Source organism: Molothrus aeneus, chromosome 13, assembly GCF_037042795.1.
Source record: "Molothrus aeneus isolate 106 chromosome 13, BPBGC_Maene_1.0, whole genome shotgun sequence".
Taxonomy (NCBI): domain Eukaryota; kingdom Metazoa; phylum Chordata; class Aves; order Passeriformes; family Icteridae; genus Molothrus; species Molothrus aeneus.
Genome location: NC_089658.1, coordinates 3,313,393 through 3,332,724, shown reverse-complemented (window position 1 = coordinate 3,332,724; position 19,332 = coordinate 3,313,393). Strand labels below are relative to the sequence as shown.

At 54.4% G+C, this 19,332-nt stretch overlaps 1 protein-coding gene across 5 annotated transcripts; it reads left to right on the top strand.

The window, feature by feature from the left end:
• Window positions 1-326: 326 nt before the first annotated feature.
• UBL7 (ubiquitin like 7) lies at window positions 327-10,006 on the top strand. 5 transcript variants are annotated; one of them, XM_066558720.1, is made up of 12 exons: window positions 359-442; window positions 1,053-1,241; window positions 1,700-1,819; window positions 2,359-2,441; window positions 2,545-2,629; window positions 3,620-3,677; window positions 4,676-4,809; window positions 4,927-4,976; window positions 5,569-5,736; window positions 7,163-7,285; window positions 9,631-9,784; window positions 9,872-10,006. In XM_066558720.1, the coding sequence occupies exons 2-11, from the start codon at window positions 1,058-1,060 to the stop codon at window positions 9,766-9,768; spliced, it is 1,143 nt and encodes a 380-aa protein (XP_066414817.1). In that variant the 5' UTR covers window positions 359-442; window positions 1,053-1,057; the 3' UTR covers window positions 9,769-9,784; window positions 9,872-10,006. The 5 variants fall into 5 exon arrangements, with proteins under 5 accessions (XP_066414815.1, XP_066414814.1, XP_066414817.1 ...); XM_066558718.1 differs by lacking the exon at window positions 359-442 and adding an exon at window positions 327-354 and having other exon boundaries at window positions 9,631-10,006; XM_066558717.1 differs by having other exon boundaries at window positions 342-409; window positions 9,631-10,006.
• The last annotated feature ends 9,326 nt before the right edge of the window (window positions 10,007-19,332 follow it).

The window sequence follows — 19,332 nt, the reverse complement described above, 5'->3', positions numbered from 1 at the left end:
GAGATGGTGCAGCGGATAGTGCTGAAGAGCGGGCAGCTTCGCACAGCTGGGCCCTCCGGCGTTGGTGGGGTATCTACGGGAGCTGCTCGCCCACGGGGGAGGGATGGCAGCCGCTTAATTACTGAGGTAGCGTTAATTACAGGTGGTCGTGGCGGGGAAGCGGCGCGGGACTGCGAGCCCCTCGCCGCGCTCCGGCCTTTAAACCCTCGGCCGCCCGCCCATTGGCTGGTCATGGCAGAGCTAGCCAATCAGCAGCGCCTTCGCCTCGGGAGGGCGTTACCGCCTACACTGCCGGACTCGATTTCCCAGCGCGCACCGCGCTCACCGCAGCACTTCCGCTTCCGGTCCGTTAGGGTGAGATAGCACGGAGCTGGGAGGACTTGGGGGGACACGGCCGGGCCCCCGTGAGGCGGGGAGGGAGACACGGCCGGGCTCCCGTGAGGTGGGGAGGGGAGGGAGACACGGCCGGGCCCCCGTGAGGTGGGGAGAGGGACACGGCCCGGATCCCCGTGAGGTGGGGAGAGGGACACGGCCCGGATCCCCGTGAGGTGGGGAGGAGAGGGAGACGCGGCCGGGATCCCCGTGAGATGGGGAAGGAGACACGGCCGGGATCCCCCTAAGCTGAGGGGAGAGTCTGCGGGGAGAACAGCCAATATCCCCCTGAGCTGAGGGTCTGGGGAGAACATGTCCTGACCCCCCTGAGCTGAGGGAGGGTCTGGGGGGGCACAGCCGGGATTCCCCTGAGTTGACAGGGGAATCGGGGCTCTGGGGACGGGGAGCCACGGCCGGGACTCCTGAGCTTAGGGGATCTGGACTGTGGGGATGGAGGAGCTGAGGCGGGAGTTGGGGCTGTGGGGACGGATCCACGGCCAGGATCCCTGAGCTGAGGGGGAGATCGGGACTCTGGGGACGGGGGGCCGGGACCGGGAGCCACTGGCCAGGATGCCCCTGAGCGCCGAGGGTCGGGGCTGTGCCCGGCGCTCTATGGGCGCTGTGCCCGATAGATGAGGGAGGCTCGCTGTGTGCGGGGTGTCACTCGGCTGTGTCCCCAGGCGCCATGGCCCTGCCGGAGTGGCACATCGCAGTGAAGCTGGCCGAGCAGCCGCTGGCCCCCAAAGCCATCCTGCGCCTGCCCGAGACCGAGCTGGGCGAGTGCCCGCTGGGCGGCTGCAGCATCTCGCACCTCAAGCAGCTGATCACGGGCAAGCTGCAGGAATCCATGCCGGACCCCGAGCTCATCGGTGCGTGCCCCGCCGGAGCCTGGCGCCGTCCCTCCGCTTGGGGACACCCTCGGCCCGTCCTCGCCGCGGCCGGGATGCGATATCCCGCTGGTGGTGGTGGTGGTGGGAGGGCTCGGTGTTCGTTGCGTTTCCTTGGGATCACGGCGCTCCAGCCATGGCAGTGCCCTTGTTCGGGAATATTTGGGCTTTCCACCAGCTCTGTGTCCTTGTGAGAGCTCTCATGAGAGCTGAGAGGGAGGTCAGCTCTTACGCAGGTGGTGATTATGCCATCTCCTCTAGATCAGCTCTGTGATTGCCTTCCTGGTTCTCAGCTCCACAGCTTCCTTGTTTTTTTTCCCTAGCCAGTTGGAGCAGCTACAGCTGCTCAGTAACCCTTGGGCTCTAAGGCAAACCTAGAGACCCCCAGCTGGTTCTGAAAGCACCACAGGTGTTTATCTTCAGGTGTTTCTGCCCCCCAGACCTGATCTACTGTGGCCGGAAGCTGAGGGATGACCAGACCCTGGATTTTTATGGAATCCAGTCTGGCTCCACTGTCCATGTCCTGCGCAAGTCCTGGCCTGAGCCTGACCAGAAACCAGGTGAGGAGCTGTGGGGATTGCCCCTTGGATTCTCCTTGGGATGTGTTTTATTAGGGACTGAGCTTCTCTAGGGATTCACTGCTGTGGAGGTTTCCAGGAGAATGAATCCCCGTGTTTGGGAACTCCCCACCTCTCCCAGCAGCACCTGGGTGTTGGTTTTCCTGCTGACACAAGAGTTAAGGAATGAACTGTGCACCATGGAGAGAGGGATCATCCCTTCCTTAATTGCCTGTGATCCATTCTAGGGCATTGCCAGGGGATCTGGAGCAAAGCCCCAGGGATGAGCAGGCTGCTGTGTGCCTGACTGTACAAAGAGAGGAGCTTGAGCTGGCATTCCTGTAATGGCACATGTGGGAGGATATTCCTGACTATTTTTATGATCTGAGAGTGCAGCAAGTCATTACTCTGCAGTGACTGCACGCAATCCAAGGATGTTAGAGGATCCCTGTTGCAGCATGGAGGTCTCAGTGGGCTGTGGAGGGGCTTTGAGGGCTGTCAGAGGCCCAGCTGTGTTTTGTTGAGGTGTTTTCTCCCCTCAGAGCCTGTGGATAAGGTGGCAGCAGTCCGGGAATTCCGTGTGCTGCACACTGCCCTGCACAGCAGCCCTGCCTACAGAGATGCCGTGAGTGCTCTGCTCCCTCCCGGGGGGAATTCAGCTGTCCCCTCCCTCTGGGGACAGCCACACAGTGGGTGACACTCCCAACCTGCTCTGCTTTCCCTGGCAGGTCTTCAAGATGCTGGGAAACAAGGAATCCCTGGATCAGATCATTGTGGCTACTCCTGGCCTCAGCAGCGACCCCGTGGCTCTGGGTGAGTCTGGCTGTGATCCAGAGGATCTGAGGAAGGCTTGGATTCCTGATGGGGGAAGGGACAGACACAAATCTAGGTTGAATTCCTGGTAGGGAGAAGAGAGAGTTAAAAAAACCCTCATTTTTGTCCCTTTGGAGCATGAGTTGGTGACTGCTGAAGTCTCAGTCGTGATCCATTGGTGATGTTTGGAGATGGATCCTGGCTTTAGAAGGCCCAGGGAAAGGAGGGTTGGAGCTCTCATTGGGGATGGATCCTGGCTTTAGAAGGATCAGGGAAAGGAAGGATGGAGCTCTCTCCTTGGGAATGGATCTTGGCTTTAGAAAGATCAGAGAAAGGAGGGATGGAGCTCTCTCCTTGGCTTCAGAAGGGTCAGGGAAAGGAGGGATGGAGCTCTCTCCCCACTGCAAAGTGCTCCAAAGTGGTCCACTAAATCCAGCCTGTTCTGGGATGGTGGCAGCCCGAGGCAGGTGGAATTTGGGATGTTATAGAATGGTTTATTAAATCCAGCCTGTTCTGGGATGGTGGCAGCCTGAGGCAGGTGGAATTTGGGGTGTTATAGAATGGTTCACTGAATCCAGCCTGTTGTGGGATGGTGGCAGCCTGAGGCAGGTGGAATTTGGGGTGTTATAGAATGGTTCACTGAATCCAGCCTGTTGTGGGATGGTGGCAGCCCAAGGCAGGTGGAATCTGGGATGCAGTCCCAGCCTGGCTGCAGGGAGCTGGGGCCCAGCTTCCATCCTGCCCTTGAGGTGGAGCACCCACGGGATCTACAGGAAATAGCCGCATCCCTTTTGTCCCTTGGGTGTGTGGCTGTGACCAAGAGCCTCTCCGGGAACACAAAGGCTTCAGAGGAACAATGGGAGTGTTTGTGGTGTTTACTCATGACTCATTTCCTGGAAAACAATTCCTATTTATTTGTCCCTGTGGCTTTTGTGTGACTGGGTCCTGTTTGCTGTATCCTGTCTCACTGCCTTTCCTGGTCTGTTGCAGGAGTTCTGCAGGACAAGGATCTGTTCTCTGTGTTTGCAGACCCCAACATGCTGGACACGTAAGTTCCCTGAGCTGGGGCAGTGATTCAGCAGTGTCTTTGTGTCCCTGTGTGTCACCTGGGTCATTCCTCTCAGGAAACACAGATCCACCGCTTGGGTTAATCCAGAGGGTGTTTGGTGGGAGGCAGGGCCATCATCACCTCCAGACTGGGGTTCAGACCTGGATGAATTGCTCACAGCAGAGAGCTGCTCCCATGAGAACCTTGGAAAAGTCAGCATGAGTCCAGAGGGATCCTTGGAGAGCCAAGGGAAGGTCCAGCATGGGTCCAGAAGGATCCTTGGAGAACTGAGGAAAGATCTTATGTGAATCCAGAAGGATTCTTGGTGAACAAAGGCAAGGTTGGGTCCAGAAGGATCCTTGGTGAACTGAGGCCAGGTCCCCCATGGGGTCCAGAAGGATCCTTGATGAACCAAAGCAAGGTCCAACATGGGGTCCAGGAGGATCCTTGGAGAACCAAGGAAGGGTCTAATGTGAATCCAGAATGATCCTTGGTGAACCAAGGCAAGGTCCAACATGGATCCAATAGGATCCAAGGCTGGGTCCACCATGGGTCCAGAAGAATCCTTGGTGAGCCAATATGGGGTCCAGAATGATCCTTGGTGAACTGAGCAAAGGTCTAATGTGAATCCAGAAGGATCCTTAGTGAACTGAGGCAAGGCTGGGTCTAGAAAGGGTCCTTGGTGAACTGAGGCAATGTCCAGCGTGGGTCCAGGAGGATCCAAGGGCAGGTCCAGCGTGGATCCAGGAGGATCCAAGGGCAGGTCCAGCGTGGGTCCAGGAGGATCCAAGGGCAGGTCCAGCGTGGATCCAGGAGGATCCAAGGGCAGGTCCAGCGTGGATCCCGAAGGATCCAAGGGCAGGTCCAGCGTGGATCCAGAAGGATCCCTGGCTGCCTGGAGGAGTTTGTGCCGGCAGCAGTGGCAGTGCCCTGGGTGCCTCAGGGCTGGCTCCTGGCTTGCCCCATGCCTGCGCTCAGCTGTGCCCGTTTGTGCCCAGGCTGATCCCGGCTCACCCTGCCCTGGTGAACGCCATCGTGCTGGTGCTGCACTCGGTGGCGAGCAGCACCCCCCTGCCAGCCCCGGACACGTCCTCGCGGGCCATGGCCCTGGGCTCCTACCGGGACATGCCAGGTACGTCCACCTGCAAGGGGAACTCTCAGGGTGCTCAGCCAAAAACTCCACAGGGATCTCATCTGCTCCCAATTCCTGCTTGTTTGCCACATCCTTTTATTCCCCTTTCTGGTGCAGGTGGCTTTCTCTTTGAGGGGCTCTCTGATGATGAAGATGACTTCCACCAGGTAAGCAGCCAGGTTGGGTGAGCACTTCTTTTTGGGTTTAATTTGTAGCCCTGAGACTCCCAAGCTCTTCCTTTCCGTTTGGTGAGCAGCACAAGCTGCTCTGGCTCCCCAGGGGGATGTGGAGACAAACATATTGATCCTGGCTGCTTCCATGCTGCTCAGGAGAGGGTTTTCCTCAGTACTGAACACACAACAGGAAAATAGAACAGAGGAAATGCTCTCACAGCCATAGTGGAGCGTGGGAATGTTGATCCCTGCCTTTCTGCACTCTTCCTCTCCATAGGACAAAAAGTTCTGTATGAAAAACTGGATATATGGGTCCAAACGTGCCTGTAGCAGGGAATTGTTTTGTTCCAGGCTGACATCACCCTGGTTTGGGGCTGGTGGATGATAGATTGAAAGGTTTCCTGCCAATTTCCACAGCTGACTCTGTGGAAAAAAAGCACATCCCACTCTGGCATTTTTGTCTTTCAGAACTTCCACCCTTGGGACATTTGGGTATGGTAGGACAGGGATCTGTGGTTTGACTGGGACACAAACACCGAGAGAGGTCACAGCTGGGGCTTTTGTCTCTCTCTCTCTCTCCACACAGAGCACCAGGTCCACCCCTTCCAGCAGCACGTCCAGCTCGCGCCCGGCCTCGCTGGGCTACGCGGGGGCGGCGGGGCCCCGGCCCATCACCCAGAGCGAGCTGGCCACGGCCCTGGCCCTGGCCAGCACCCCCGAGAGCAGCTCCCACACACCCACCCCGGGCACACAGGTAACACCTGGGGCCGCCACACCTGCCTCTGCATTCCCTCAGGGATGGCTTCTCTTCCCTTTGATCCTACCGTGGGCACCCAGGGAACAGCCAGCACCAGTCCTGCTCTGCGATGGCACACCTGGCTGTGCATTCCCTCAGGAAGGAGTTCCCTGTGTGATCCCATCCCTGGCACACCTGGCTGTGCATTCCCTCAGGGGAGAGTTCCCTGTGTGATCCCAGCCCTGGCACACCTGGCTCTGCATTCCCTCAGGGGAGAGTTCCCTGTGTGATCCCAGCCCTGGCACACCTGGCTGTGCATTCCCTCAGGGGAGAGTTCCCTGTGTGATCCCAACCCTGGCACACCTGGCTGTGCATTCCCTCAGGGGAGAGTTCCCTGTGTGATCCCAGCCCTGGCACACCTGGCTGTGCATTCCCTCAGGGAGGAGTTCCCTGTGTGATCCCAGCCCTGGCACACCTGGCCCTGCATTCCCTTAGGGAGGAGTTCCCTGTGTGATCCCAGCCCTGGCACACCTGGCTCTGCATTCCCTCAGGGAGGAGTTCCCTGTGTGATCCCATCCCTGGCACACCTGGCTCTGCATTCCCTCAGGGAGGAGTTCCTTGTGTGATCCCATCCCTGGCACACCTGGCTCTGCATTCCCTCAGGAAGGAGTTCCCTGTGTGATCCCATCCCTGGCACACCTGGCTCTGCATTCCCTCAGGGGAGAGTTCCCTGTGTGATCCCAGCCCTGGCACACCTGGCTCTGCATTCCCTCAGGGGAGAGTTCCCTGTGTGATCCCATCCCTGGCACACCTGGCTCTGCATTCCCTCAGGGGAGAGTTCCTTGTGTGACCCCATCCCTGGCACACCTGGCTGTGCATTCCCTCAGGGAGGAGTTCCTTGTGTGATCCCATCCCTGGCACACCTGGCTCTGCATTCCCTCAGGGGAGAGTTCCTTGTGTGACCCCATCCCTGGCACACCTGGCTGTGCATTCCCTCAGGGAGGAGTTCCCTGTGTGATCCCATCCCTGGCACACCTGGCTCTGCATTCCCTCAGGGAGGAGTTCCTTGTGTGATCCCATCCCTGGCACACCTGGCTCTGCATTCCCTCAGGGAGGAGTTCCTTGTGTGATCCCAGCCCTGGCACACCTGGCTCTGCATTCCCTCAGGGATGGGTTCTCTTCCCTTTGTTCCCAGCCCTGCACCCAGAGAACAGCCCTGCTCTGGGCTGGCACACCTGGCTGTGCCTTCCCTCATGCAAATCCACGTGATCCTTATCTTCCACACAATCCCAGCACCCCGGGGACAGCCAGCACAGCCTGGTCAGCTCTGGGGCACCTTCCTTCCCTCCTGGAGGAGCTCCTTTCCCTGTGGGATGGAGGGTGAGGGCTGCTGCAGGTGTTGCTGTGTGCTGGTTCCTTCTCCTGACCTGTCACCTCCTCCTAGGGCCACTCCTCCGGGACGTCCCCAATGTCATCCAGTGTGCAGTCGGGGACACCCATCACCAACGACCTGTTCAGCCAGGCCCTCCAGCACGCCCTGCAGGCCTCAGGGCAGCCCAGCCTCCAGGTCAGTGGCAGCCCCTGGAATCCTGCACCCCCTGGCATCTCCCAGCTGCCTCCTGTGGTGGGACATCAGCCTGGGAGGGGCACCACTGGTGCCTTTTTGGGCTACCTAAAAACAGAGGCCAGACAACATTAAAAGAATAAAAAGCAATTCTATTTATTGAAGGGTCATTTGGGGCAGATAAAGCCCCCCAGGGGCAACACCCAAAAATGGGTGATGGCTCATGGGTTTTCAGACTTCTGTAAATTTGGTCCATTTGCATATTGGGGGTTAATCTTCTAATTACACTTTCAGGTAATGAAGTCATTTACCCCAAGTTTCTAAAAACACAGGCCTGACAAAATTAAGGGAAGAAAAAGCTGTTCTATTTATTGAAAGGCCTTCAGGTACATTTGGGGCAGGTAAAGCCCCCAGGGGTTTACCTGGGGGTAACGAACAATGGCTCACAGGTTTTCACACTTCTATAAATTTGGTCCATTTGCATATTGGGAGTTAATCTTCTAGTTACACCTTCAGATAATGAAGTTATTTACCCCCAGTTTGCTCCTCCAGCTCACTTTTGTTTACATTTCTGGGGCCTGAGGCAGAGAGATGTCCTTGATTGCCAGGCCTGGAGAGGAATTGTTGTGTCTGCCCAAAATGGGAAAGCAGCAGCTCATACTGTATATGGAGTTTAGAATTATACAAAGAATTACAGGATTACAAATGTATGAAAAATATAAAAGCTGAAGTCCAAAGGCATCATCACAGCCACTGCAGAAGTACTGGGTGGAACTGGAATGGAGGTGTTACAAATGCATATTTTATTGTTGGCTTTTTGCAAATATTAAGATAAATACTATATGTATAATGTTAAAAGAATTTTTATTTCTGCTACTAACAAAAAACTTAGACATAGTAATAGTAGTAGCTAATATAGTTATAAATGAACTCTTTTTAATCAAGATAACATCCAGTGAACATATAATGAAGACCTTGCTATTAATATACTATCAACATTTATCATCTGAAGAAAGTAGACTTAAAGCCCAGACTAAAAGTAATAAAGAAAAAAAGCCAAAACCACAACTAAGAAACATGCATACTCTAAAAAAACAAACCCAAAGAACCACAAAATTGTACCTAAAATATATAAACTAGTTTATAGAAAAATGTAAATATACATAAGAATCTATGAATATACAAGCTAATGTAATAGAAAAAGTATTTTAAAAATATCCCTGAAAGTAAGTGTGCTCTTGGCTGAGTTCCAAGATGCACCCAGCCATAATCTTTACTATCTTTATCTCCTATTGTCTTTTATTAAACTTCTAAATTTTACCAAAAAAAAAAAAACCAAACCCCCTTTTTCACAGAGGGGTGGTGGCTTTAGGGACTTTGCAGCATCACTGAGCTTTCAGGAGCTGTTTGCACAGGAGCTGCTCAGGTGGGTGGGAAACAAGTTCACCCTCCTATGAAAATGTCAACATTTAAAAACCACATTTTGAAAGTAAAATAAAGGACAGTAGGAGACAAGGACCATAGAGCAAAGGTTATTACTATGAAAAACACGTTCACTCTCCTGTGAAAGTGTAAAAAAATTAATAAAGGACAATAGGAGACAAGGACCATAGAGGAAAGGTGATTATGGCATCAGCCAAGAGCCCCCTGTAATCTTTGGGGATATGTCCTGGTTTAGGGCAAATTTAACCCTAACCCCTTAAAAACCTTTTAATTACACCAGCCCTTTGCATATTCACAGACCCTTGTGCACAGTAAACTTTTCCCCAAAGTGGTTTACGTGTTCCAGGAATTGTTTAGCACATCTCTTCTTTGGATCTGCTTTTTTAGAGCACGTGGATTCCTGGATTGTGGTTTCAGTCCCTTTTTATCCCCTCCAGTTCTGGGCCCTGGCCCACACTGCCCTCAGAGGGTGAGTGCTGCTGGCTGGCACAGCTGTGCAGGTGTGCTCACCCTGTGTGTGGCAGATGTGTCCAGGTGTGCTCACCCTGTGTGTGGCAGATGTGTCCAGGTGTGCTCACCCTGTGTGTGGCAGATGTGCCCAGGTGTGCTCACCCTGTGTTCAGTGGGTGTTATCCCATCCCAGCAGGCACTGTAACACTGCACACTGATAGCAGCTGCTGCACTGAGCCTCATGAACAGAAATAAAATCCATATCTTTATAACAAAGTCACTTTACCACCACACATCTAAAATCCATTTTAATATTTGCCAAATGCCAATATTAAAATGTGTATCTATAACAGGTGGGACACTGGGCAGTGGGAAGGGCTGCTGGTTTTTCTGCTGGGATTCTCACACCAAACCTGCTGAGATTCTCATCCCAAACTTCTTTTTGCTGTGAGCAGAGCCAGTGGCAGCCCCAGCTGCAGCAGCTGCGAGACATGGGGATCCACGACGACGAGCTGAGCCTGCGGGCCCTGCAGGCCACAGGAGGGGACATCCAGGCTGCCCTGGAGCTCATCTTTGCTGGGGGGGCCCCCTAAATCTTTTCCTGGACTGGTGAGTTGTGCTGAGGCAGCAGCTGGGTTGGTTCTGTGTGTGGAGAGCACTGAAAGCAGCTCCAAATCCTCTCTCCGACCTCCTCAGGACTCAGCACGGAGAAGGGAAGAGGTGGCTCGGTGCTGGAGATGTGGCCCCTCCAGCTGTGCAATGTTTTATCTGTCACCACCCTCTGCCTGTTGTTTCATTCCCTCCATTAAATGGACCCTGCTCAGCTCCCTGCCTGCTGTGTGGGTCGTGCTCTGTCCCGGCTTGTGTTGCAGATCCCAGCAGGGCAGGAAGGGGAAGCATTGCTGGCCAGGGGTTATGTACAGATCATGAACAGGACAGGACTGCTGAGGAACACGTCTCAAGCTGTTTATTTTCCAGCATCACTCTCATTGCATGGATATGACAATGGGAAGATGCCAGCAGCAGCAGACAAAGAACTTAATGTTACAACTCACTTAAAAGTTTTTTGACCAATCCCACAAAGCAGAAGCACATTGACAGTAGTTCTATCCAATCACCATAAGCACATGTACCTTCTGTTAAAACAATGTTTGCTTATTTTGGATACAATACCTGCTTGTAAGCCTTAAATCACAATGCACAGAGCTCCATTATTAAGCTTAGAACGTCCTCATATCTTGCTAGATAAACTTTTCTGTAGCTTAGAGAGTTATTCTAGCTGAGTGTTAATACACAGACCATTGTTCTAGTTGTCCTTATTTTCTACATCTTATATAACTTTTCTGCTGACAAATCTTACGGCTCTCACTTAGCTCTAATTGCAGTTCTGCTGTCTCTGAGCCCTGCCTTTTGCAGCGTTCCCAAAACCCTCTGATTTTAAGGATTCCCACAAACTGCAGGAACAGCTCTGCCTCGGTGGGATGTGGTGCTTTCAGCAGAGGGCACGGCCACCACGAGGTGACAGTGACAGAGAAATGACAAGGGCTGAGTGGGAGCTGGAGAAATGCCCGGTGTGGGTTGCACCACGTGCTGCGGCTGCAAAGCCAATTAACGGCGTTCGCCTGTAATTGCAATCAGAGGGGGCAGCGAAAAGCCAGGCCTGGAGCTGGGCCCGGCATCGCTGGGATTGCGCGCCGGGGTTAACGAGGCGTGAAAACGGCAGCGGGTTCTCGGAGCAGAGAGCGCTCTCCTGCCTCACCTCCAGGCTGCTGTGCTGCCCTCTAATCCCTGCGCAGCTCTGTGATCCTCGCTGATAGCATCTCGGTGTCACCCTGCAAACGCGGGATTGTTCTCTGCGGGGAGCCCTGCGCTGATAGGCTTTAATCCTGTCGAGAGGATTAATGCCCGAGGGAGGGAGGGAGGGAAGGAGGGGCTGGTTTTGTGCTCAGTCTGGAGCAGATAAAATGTGATGGACATGAATGGCTTTCCTGACACCATCCTGCGTCCCTGCCCTCGGCACACACACGGATTTTATGTGTAAGAAAACTGATTAATCCCTTCCCATCCCTGGATCCTGCCTTTGCCGGGGTAGCACAGAGCACAGCACCCTCCTTTCCCCTGCTGGCAGCCCCAATCCTCCGGGATAACCACGGATTAGCCGGATCACAGATGCTCCTGCCCAAAGCTGGGGAGCATTGCAGGCTCTCCCGGCCACCAGCACGTCCAGTTTGCCTTCCTGCACCACCTGAATTCTCAATTTAGGGCTCATTGCTGTCCCAAAACAGTGGTTTTTGTGTCAGTCCTGAGATTTTTGATCCCTCTGTTGACCCACGTTTGGCATGAAGCCGCTTTTGCTGCTATTTCTGCTTCCCAACGCCCCCAGCGAGCTGAAAACTGCCTGGAATTTTTTGGGGTTTTTTTTGGGCTGGAAGTGACTTTTCACAGATTTCCTCTCCCAAACGACAGGGCTTGGCTGGGAGCAGCAGCTCAGGCACATGCACTGGCTGCAGCAGAGGAGAAGTTGGCAGAGCTGCCGCTCACGACATCGCTTCCCTCGCCCGGCAGAGCCGTGCCTGAGCACAGGGGGAGCTGCGGGGAGGGGGGAGAGGCTCTGCTGCCTCCTGCACGGCTGGGCAGCGCCTGAGCTCTGCTGCAGCAGCTCCTGCAGCACACAGGGAACTCGGAGCGGGCTGGGAGTGGTTCTGCAGCCGCCCCGGGGCTGCACGTTCCTGCTCCCAGCCTCACGTGGGAGGGATGCTCAGGGGCTCTGCAAGGGCAGGAGCAGCAGAACAGCAGGGAAAGGCTTGAAAGGAGAGGGTTAGGTTGGGTACCAAGGAGGAATTGTTCCCTCTGAGGGTGGGCAGGCCCTGGCACAGGTGCCCAGAGAGCCTGTGCTGCCCCTGGATCCCTGGCAGTGCCCCTGGCCTGCTGGAGGTATCCCTGCCCATGGCAGGGGTGGAATGGGGTGGCTTTAGCGTCCTTGTCACAAATTGTGAGTGGCTGAGGGTGACAGAGACAGAGCAAACTGATGCCTGTTCCGTGTGCTCCATCCCTGTGCCCCTCCTGCCACGTTGGGAGCAGAGTGGATCTGCTCTGCTTGGCTCTCAGTTCATCCCTCCTGCCCCTCTCACACTCCCTTCTCCAGCCCAGCAGCCCTGCCTGGGCTTTGCTGGGAGCAGACTGGGAAGTAGGTGTGGCCTGACCCTGGAAGAGCAGGAGGTCAGGCCACAGTTCCCCAGCGTCAGCAGGGACCTTCTGTTGGTGACATCAAAGAGCTGCTCTTGGTCTGCTTCCCTGCTGGCCTCACTGGGGCTGCCAGGGGAAGCTGTGACAGCAGGGATGGTTGGCAGCAGCTGCTTTTCCTCCCCTGTTTTCCATAATCCTGTTTTTCATCCCACTGCTGGACACCTGGAGGGGGTGGAGGTTTGGCTGGGCCCTGCACCATGTGTTTTCTGGAGCCCTTCTTCTCCTTGTCTCTCTCATTTTGGGCTGATTTGTCTCTGCTGGTTCATTTTCCAGCAAAAAGGTGGAGTGGAGGCAGAGCAGAATCTCCCAGGTGGCTTTTGCAGTGCCTCAAGCAATGTTGGACAGATTTCCATGGGATAATGTTGGCTCCTTGCTCCCCCAGCCTGACTATTCCCACTTTGTTCCAGTCACATCCTGGAGCTCCACACCTTGCCCTGAGCATATAAATTGCAGAAAATTGGTGAAGGTGACTTTCCCTGATTCTCCAGGATTTGTTGGGCAGGTACATCCAGCAGGAGCAGCAGCAGGAATTTGTCTGGCACAGCCTTTGCCCATCAACTTGCTTTTTTTGCAGAGGTTTCCTGGCTGCTCCCAGCTTTGTCCTTGTAGGAAAGGCCAAAACACACCAAAAGTTGGAGTTTTTCTTCCTTTCCCAGCTCTGTGCTGGTTCAGTGAGCTGAGGGGTCTCAGGGAGGGGACAAAAGAAGAAGGGACAGAGGTGTCCTTGGCAATAAGGACATTTTGGTCTTACTCTTTCTCAGGGAAACTCTGGAGAAAGGAGCAAAGTTCAGATTTGGGACAGCTGATGAGGTGAGAGCATGGAGACAGGGAAGGTGACACATGCCAGTGACCTGTGTCCTGTGGGGTTTGCTCCCTTCCCTGCCATGAATCACCATTTTCCTGTAAGAAGTGACAAAAAAGGAGCTCTGATTTCAGCCCTCAAAGCTCCCTTTTAAGGTTACAGAGTTGAGGCCCCACGTGATCCACAATAAAAACCAGGCAACTATTTTAATTTGTGAAAGCAGAAATGGGCTGAAAATGTCACCCTGTGAGAATATTTCTATTTCCTTATGTTCCCTTTTATATTTATAGTGTTCTAATATTCATAAACGTGTCCCAAAATCCCTTTGAGAGGGTTTTCCCCCCCCCTCTATCTGTGAAATAAATGCTGATTTAAGAGCAGGGTCTGCTGGTTCAGCAGGGATGAATTAATTCAGGGGTTGAGTTGGAGCTGTGGGGTTCCACTCTAGGAGCCATAAAAGCATCAGAGGGGATCCAGAATTCCTTTTTTTTCCTTCAAGGGCCAAGAACGGAGCCTGGAGCACAACTTTGGAGCAGGGTGAGCAGAGAAAAACCCATTTCTAAGAGATTTTCCAGCATCTGGCTGTCAGAGGTTGGGGCACTTTCAGAGCTGGGTGTTGGGAACAGAGCCCACACGAGGTTTGTCCTTCAACTGGCCAATCTGTGGCCTCTGTGTCACCCCTGGGGATGGCCTCAGGTGCCAGGAGGAGCTGTGGGACTGGGGCAGGTCCTGGGTGCCAGTAAAGCTTTGAGAGTTCCTTTTGGGGTGCACTGGGGCAGGAGGAGGTGACAAGGACAGGGCAGCCAGCAAGGACATTGTCCCCTGATGTCACTGGGGCAGGAGGAGCCAGGCCAGCAGGTCCCAGCATTTCCCTGCATGGTGCTGGATTAAAGTTCTGGAATGTTCTGCCCAGGGAGGTGATGGAGTCACCATCCCTGGGTGTGTTTAACAAAGCCTGGATGTGGCACTGGGTGCCAGGTGAGGTGTTGGGGCTGGGCTGGACTTGATGACCTTGAAGGTCTCTTCCAACCTGGTGATTCTGTGATTCTGTGAATTCTGTGGATCTGTGTGCTGTTCCTGGGGAGGGAAGCAGTGCTGGCCCCTCAGGATCCCTTTGTGGGGTTTTTCTGGCTGCCCTGAATCTCTGACCCCAGAGGATTCTCAGTTACACATCATTTAATCACCTCAGCTCCTGCCAGCTGCTGTCTGCTCAGATGAGTTCCCAGCTGTTTTAATGCCTTGTGAAGGCTGACCTAGAGCAGAGGCTAGACAGAGCTAAAGAATAAAGCAGGGATTTATTAAAAAGCCTCCATGGATCCACCTTGGGCAGCACAAGAGCCCAGCCAGGGCTACACCCAAGTTGAACCCAAAATGGTCACAAAAATGGACAGCTGGTCATGGGGTCTCTCACTTTTGTAAGTTCTGCTCCATTTGCATATTGGAGTTAATTGTCCAATTCCAGCTTTAGCCCATGCAGTCCCATCCTTGTTTTCTCTCTTCTTGTTTATGCCCTTGGGCCTGAGATCTGGATCCTTTGTCCTTGGTCCCCAGCTGGAGCAGGAATTGTTCTGTCTCCCTGCTCTGTGCAGAGAGCTCACCATCCCATAATATGAAGCCCAGACCCACACAATAAATCCAAAAAGTAGAAAAGCTAAACCTGAGGCATCAGTTTTGTTCTCCCCCCACCCCATTCCTCATCCCCATTTTCCTCCCTGAGCTGATCCCTGTCCCAAAGGGGCCCTGTGGGACCGGGCTGGCCCCACAGCAGGTGACAGGCGGCACCAGGAAGGACAGATGGGACATGGGAAGAAAGGAAAGCTCTTCCCTGCCCAGCCTAGTGCAAAAAGGAGCCAAAGGATGTCTGGGGACATCCTGCTGGAAGAGAGGGAGAGCTCCCCATGGGTGTGCTGATCCCCGTGTCACCACAGCCACTGTCCCTCTGCATCACCAGGCCCGGGGTGGCTCTCAGGGGTCACACTGGGAAGGAGAAGTGGGACAGACCCTTTCCCCTCCCTTTTTTCCTTGTCACTCCCTTCCTGTCGAGACAGATACTGCTGCTGGAAGAGCTCCAAGGTCACAGCCAAGGAGTTGTTTTTCCTGAGCTTGGGTTTTTGAGGCCAGAGAGGGCTCTGGCACTTGCCCAGCAGCCTCTCCAAAGCCAGGTGAGTTTGTTTGGACTCCCTGCAGAAAAATGCAGGCTGAAATTCCAGACAGATTGCAGAGAGGTCAGACCTTAACCAGCTGTGTGCAGGAGGATTTTGTATCTCTTCTGGGGCTGATAAGGGGGGTTATCATCTTGGGTGGGGGATAGTGGTGCTGGAGCCTCCCTGGGCATTCCAGAGCTGCTGGCAGGTGTGGGAATCCCATTTTGGGGAGCCTGAGATGTGGCCATCCCCATTGCAGTGCTGCCCTGGAGCATGGCACACAGGGAAGGAAGGCTCAGGAACTGCAGAACACCTCACAGGGACATGGAGCTCTCATGGTGGGAGTGTGGTGGGCAGAGCCACCCATTCCTGTTCTTTTTGTTGTTCTAACCTTGTTTCACTGGCTGAGACTCCACACTGGATTTTGTTAACTCTGCCTTTTTGGCACCCCTGCCTCGTTTCATGTCCCACCAATGAGTCCCCTCTTGTGGGAAATGAATTTGTAGAAATTTCTCCAAGTTTGATATTTGTTTACATACAAATACACACTATGTAAACATATTATTTTTGTTTACATAGTATGTAAACCTACACACCATGTAAACATCCTATTTGTATGTAAACAAATGTCAAACTTGGAGAATTTTCTACAAATTCATTTCCCACACCCTCTGAGGATGTGACACCTTCAGATGTGATGCTCCAGAGGGGGTTTGGTGACAAGGGTGGGCTGTGGCCAGTCCTCAGGCAGGACCTGTGACCAGTAAATCACATTGTGACACTGGTCTGGAAGGTCCTGGGCAAGCCCCTGGGCTTTCATTTGGAGGCATGGGAAGAAGGGGACTCCCAGCTGGGGTTTTATGCTGCTCTCAAAATCACTGAGTGCAAATCAGCTCGGTCACGAGTTCCCTTCTGGCCAAATCTCTTGGGAAATCTTTTCTGGGGGGTGAAATCTACAGGAAAGTTTCATTTTAGGGGCAGGTGGCTCCTCCACCCCTTTCCTGAGTGGTTTGTAAAGCTCTGGGGGTGGCTCTGAGCTCATTTGGGCACCTTTGGTGGCACTTGTGCTGTGCTGTCCTTTGGCAGAACCCATGGGGGAACTTGTGCCAACTGCTCAGAGCCCCCAGCCTCAATCCAGCTTGAAGAGGTGAGCCTGGAGAGCTGGGAAGTTCCCAAACTCTGCAGGGCTGTGACCTTGGGGAAGCATGGTTGAGGTTTTTTGGTTGCTGCCTGCCAGGAACGTGAGCTGGGGAGGGAGAATTTGGGTGTGGAGAGCAGAAACTGCAGCAGCTGATCAAAGATCTGCTCTGCTCGCTTCCCTCCTCACTCTGTCAGCTGGGGAATGAAGGGTCTGTCAGCACCACGAGGAGCTGTGAGGGGGATTTCACTGATTGCCACTCCAAAGCCAGCCTTCTCAGGCAGCCTGTTCCCAAAATGAGGACTGGGAGCTCTGATCTTCCAAAAGTTCTGTCCAACCTCCTGGGCTGACAGTCCCTCCCACAGCTTCAGCACAGGATTTCCCAGGTGCAGCATCCCAGTCTTCTCTGGGAAGGGTGATGGAAAGGGGGATGAGGAACATGCTCGTCCTTTGTCCAGCTTGTCCCAATGGAAAAGAGGGGATGAGGAACATCATCATCCTGTGTCCAGCTGATCCAAACCTTGTCTGGGAAGTGCTGATGGAAAAGGGGCAATCAGGAACATCCTCATCCTGTGTCCCCACCTCATCCCAATCTTGTCTGGGAAGGGAGGATGGAAAAGGAGCATGAGGAACATCCTCTTCCTTTGTCCAGATGATCCCAACCTTGTCTGGGAAGGGAGGATGGAAAAGGGGATGAGGAACATCCTCTTCCTTTGTCCAGCTCAGCAGGGTCCCTCTGGCAGTGTCACACCTGCTCTGTGGCACAGCAAAGGTCCTGCCTGGCTTAGCCAGGGCTGAGATTTCTCTTGCTGTTCCTTTTTTCCTTGGAAGATCCACTCTGTTGGTGCTTCCAAGGGTCACATTCCTGGCCGAGGGAAGGTAACAGATCTGTTTTTGTGGATAAAACCACCACAAGCCTGCTCGGGTGCCAAGTGCAATCTGAGCTCTTTGGGTTGCCTGGGCCACAAACATGATGAATAAAACTGTTCCTCTTGGGGAAAAAAATCTGTGCTTCTGACAAGATTCCTGGGGGAGGCTGCCTCCTGATCCGTGCTGGAAGCGAGGCGCATGATCTGAGAGAGCTGCTCACGAGTTGTGCTGGGGAAGTTCTGATCCCAGAGTGGAGCAGATGGAAATTTCTGCAGGAAAGAGCTGAGCTGCTGCCTAGAATCTGATGCTGCCTGCTCTTGAGCTACCAAACTCAATCTGGGAGCTCCTTCCCCGCTTTGGGAAGGGTGGTTTTCATTCCAGCACCTCCTGCACACCAGGCCAGGCTGGAAATGGGAGCTCTGGGGAGCTGTGCTGCTCTGCAGGGTTGGGTTTTCCTGGGGGTTGTGTTCTCCACATCCTGCCCATCTCCTGGAATCGCTTTCCCAGGCAGTGATCTCATGGTTCTGGGAGCCAGGCTCCCCCCTGGCTGCCCTCACCCTTCCCTCTGAGGCTGCCCAGAGCAGCTAGAAGTGCTCCAGGACGGGCTTGGAGCAGCACCCTGCGACAGTGGGAGGTGTTGGACACCAAGGTCCCTTCCACCCCAAATATTCCTAAAATCCTGGGGGAGCTTGAGTCCTGAAAACTCCTTTTCCAGGAGTGTTCTGGAGAAGAAAACTCCTTTTTCAAGAGTGTTTTTGGGGAGAAAACCTGCTTTTTTGGGGTTGTTTTTGGGGAAGAAAACTACTTTTTCAGGAAGAAAACTCCTTTTTTCCTGCTGGAAACCAGGTGATAACAGGGTCTGGCAGCTCAGGGAGCAAACAGGGACCTGCAGCTGCCCCCAGGGCAGTTCGGGCTGAGCTCAGAACGCTTCAGGGCTGGAAATCACCACTGCCAGAAGTGAGTGTGTGTCTTCCCCCTGTAATTACCCCGGCAGCTGCGTGGCCTAAGAAAGGTGAACCCACAGACACAAAGAAGCGCCGGGAAATCCCTGTGGCTCCTTCAAATCCACCATTAGCCGGCTCATTAATTTATTTTTGCTCCTTTCAGCGTGCCCCCCTTGCCCTGCCCCTGCTCGCCCCTCCAGGAGCGGAGCGGGGCCGGGGCCGAGCTTCAATCGCCGCTTTAAAGGGCGCAGCTGCGGCTCCTTCCCGGTGGGCTTCTCCCATTCCGGTCACGTCCCGGCTCGCTCTCCGTGCTCGGAATGCCCCGCTCCTCTCATTAACCAGAGCCACAAAGGCTCCCGGGCCTCCCCGGGGGGACCTTTGCGACAGAAAGGTGACCGTGCCACCCGCGGGGTGTCCTTTGGGGGAGCAGCCGCGTCACCAGGGTTCGGGATGCTCGGGCAGGGCTCACCTTCCTGCCGGCTCCCGGAGCGTGACATCCACTCGGGGATGTGGTTCCCCGCCACGTGTGCTCGGGAGAGGGGGTGTGACAGCGTGGTGACACTCGGGTGTCCTTAGGAGTGGCCCTTTTCTGGCCCTTCTGCATCCCTCCTGGATCCAGCTGTGCCGTTCCCCATCCAGCTGTTCCCCCTCATGCCACCGCACCTGGCTCAGGGCATACCCCCGTGTCACACCACCCCCTCTCTGCCCCTATTCTCGGCCCTGTTTCCGTTCCCCTCTCACTCGTCCCAACCTCTTATTTCCCTCCGCAGCCCCCGCGGGAAGTTCTTGGCAAACCCCGGCCCAGCTGCGACTTTTCCGCGGGGCACAAAAACACCGACCCCCGCACTTTCCCGTCACCGAGGAGAAGGATCAAAACCCAAAAAAAACCCCCCCAAACCCTTGCGGTAAAAGCCGTGCCGGAGCTCAGGTGTGTTACGCGAGCTGCTGAGGGTTTTACTCCATTTTTGCTGTGGAAGGCCCGCCCTCCCCGCACCATTGGCTGCGCCCGGCTG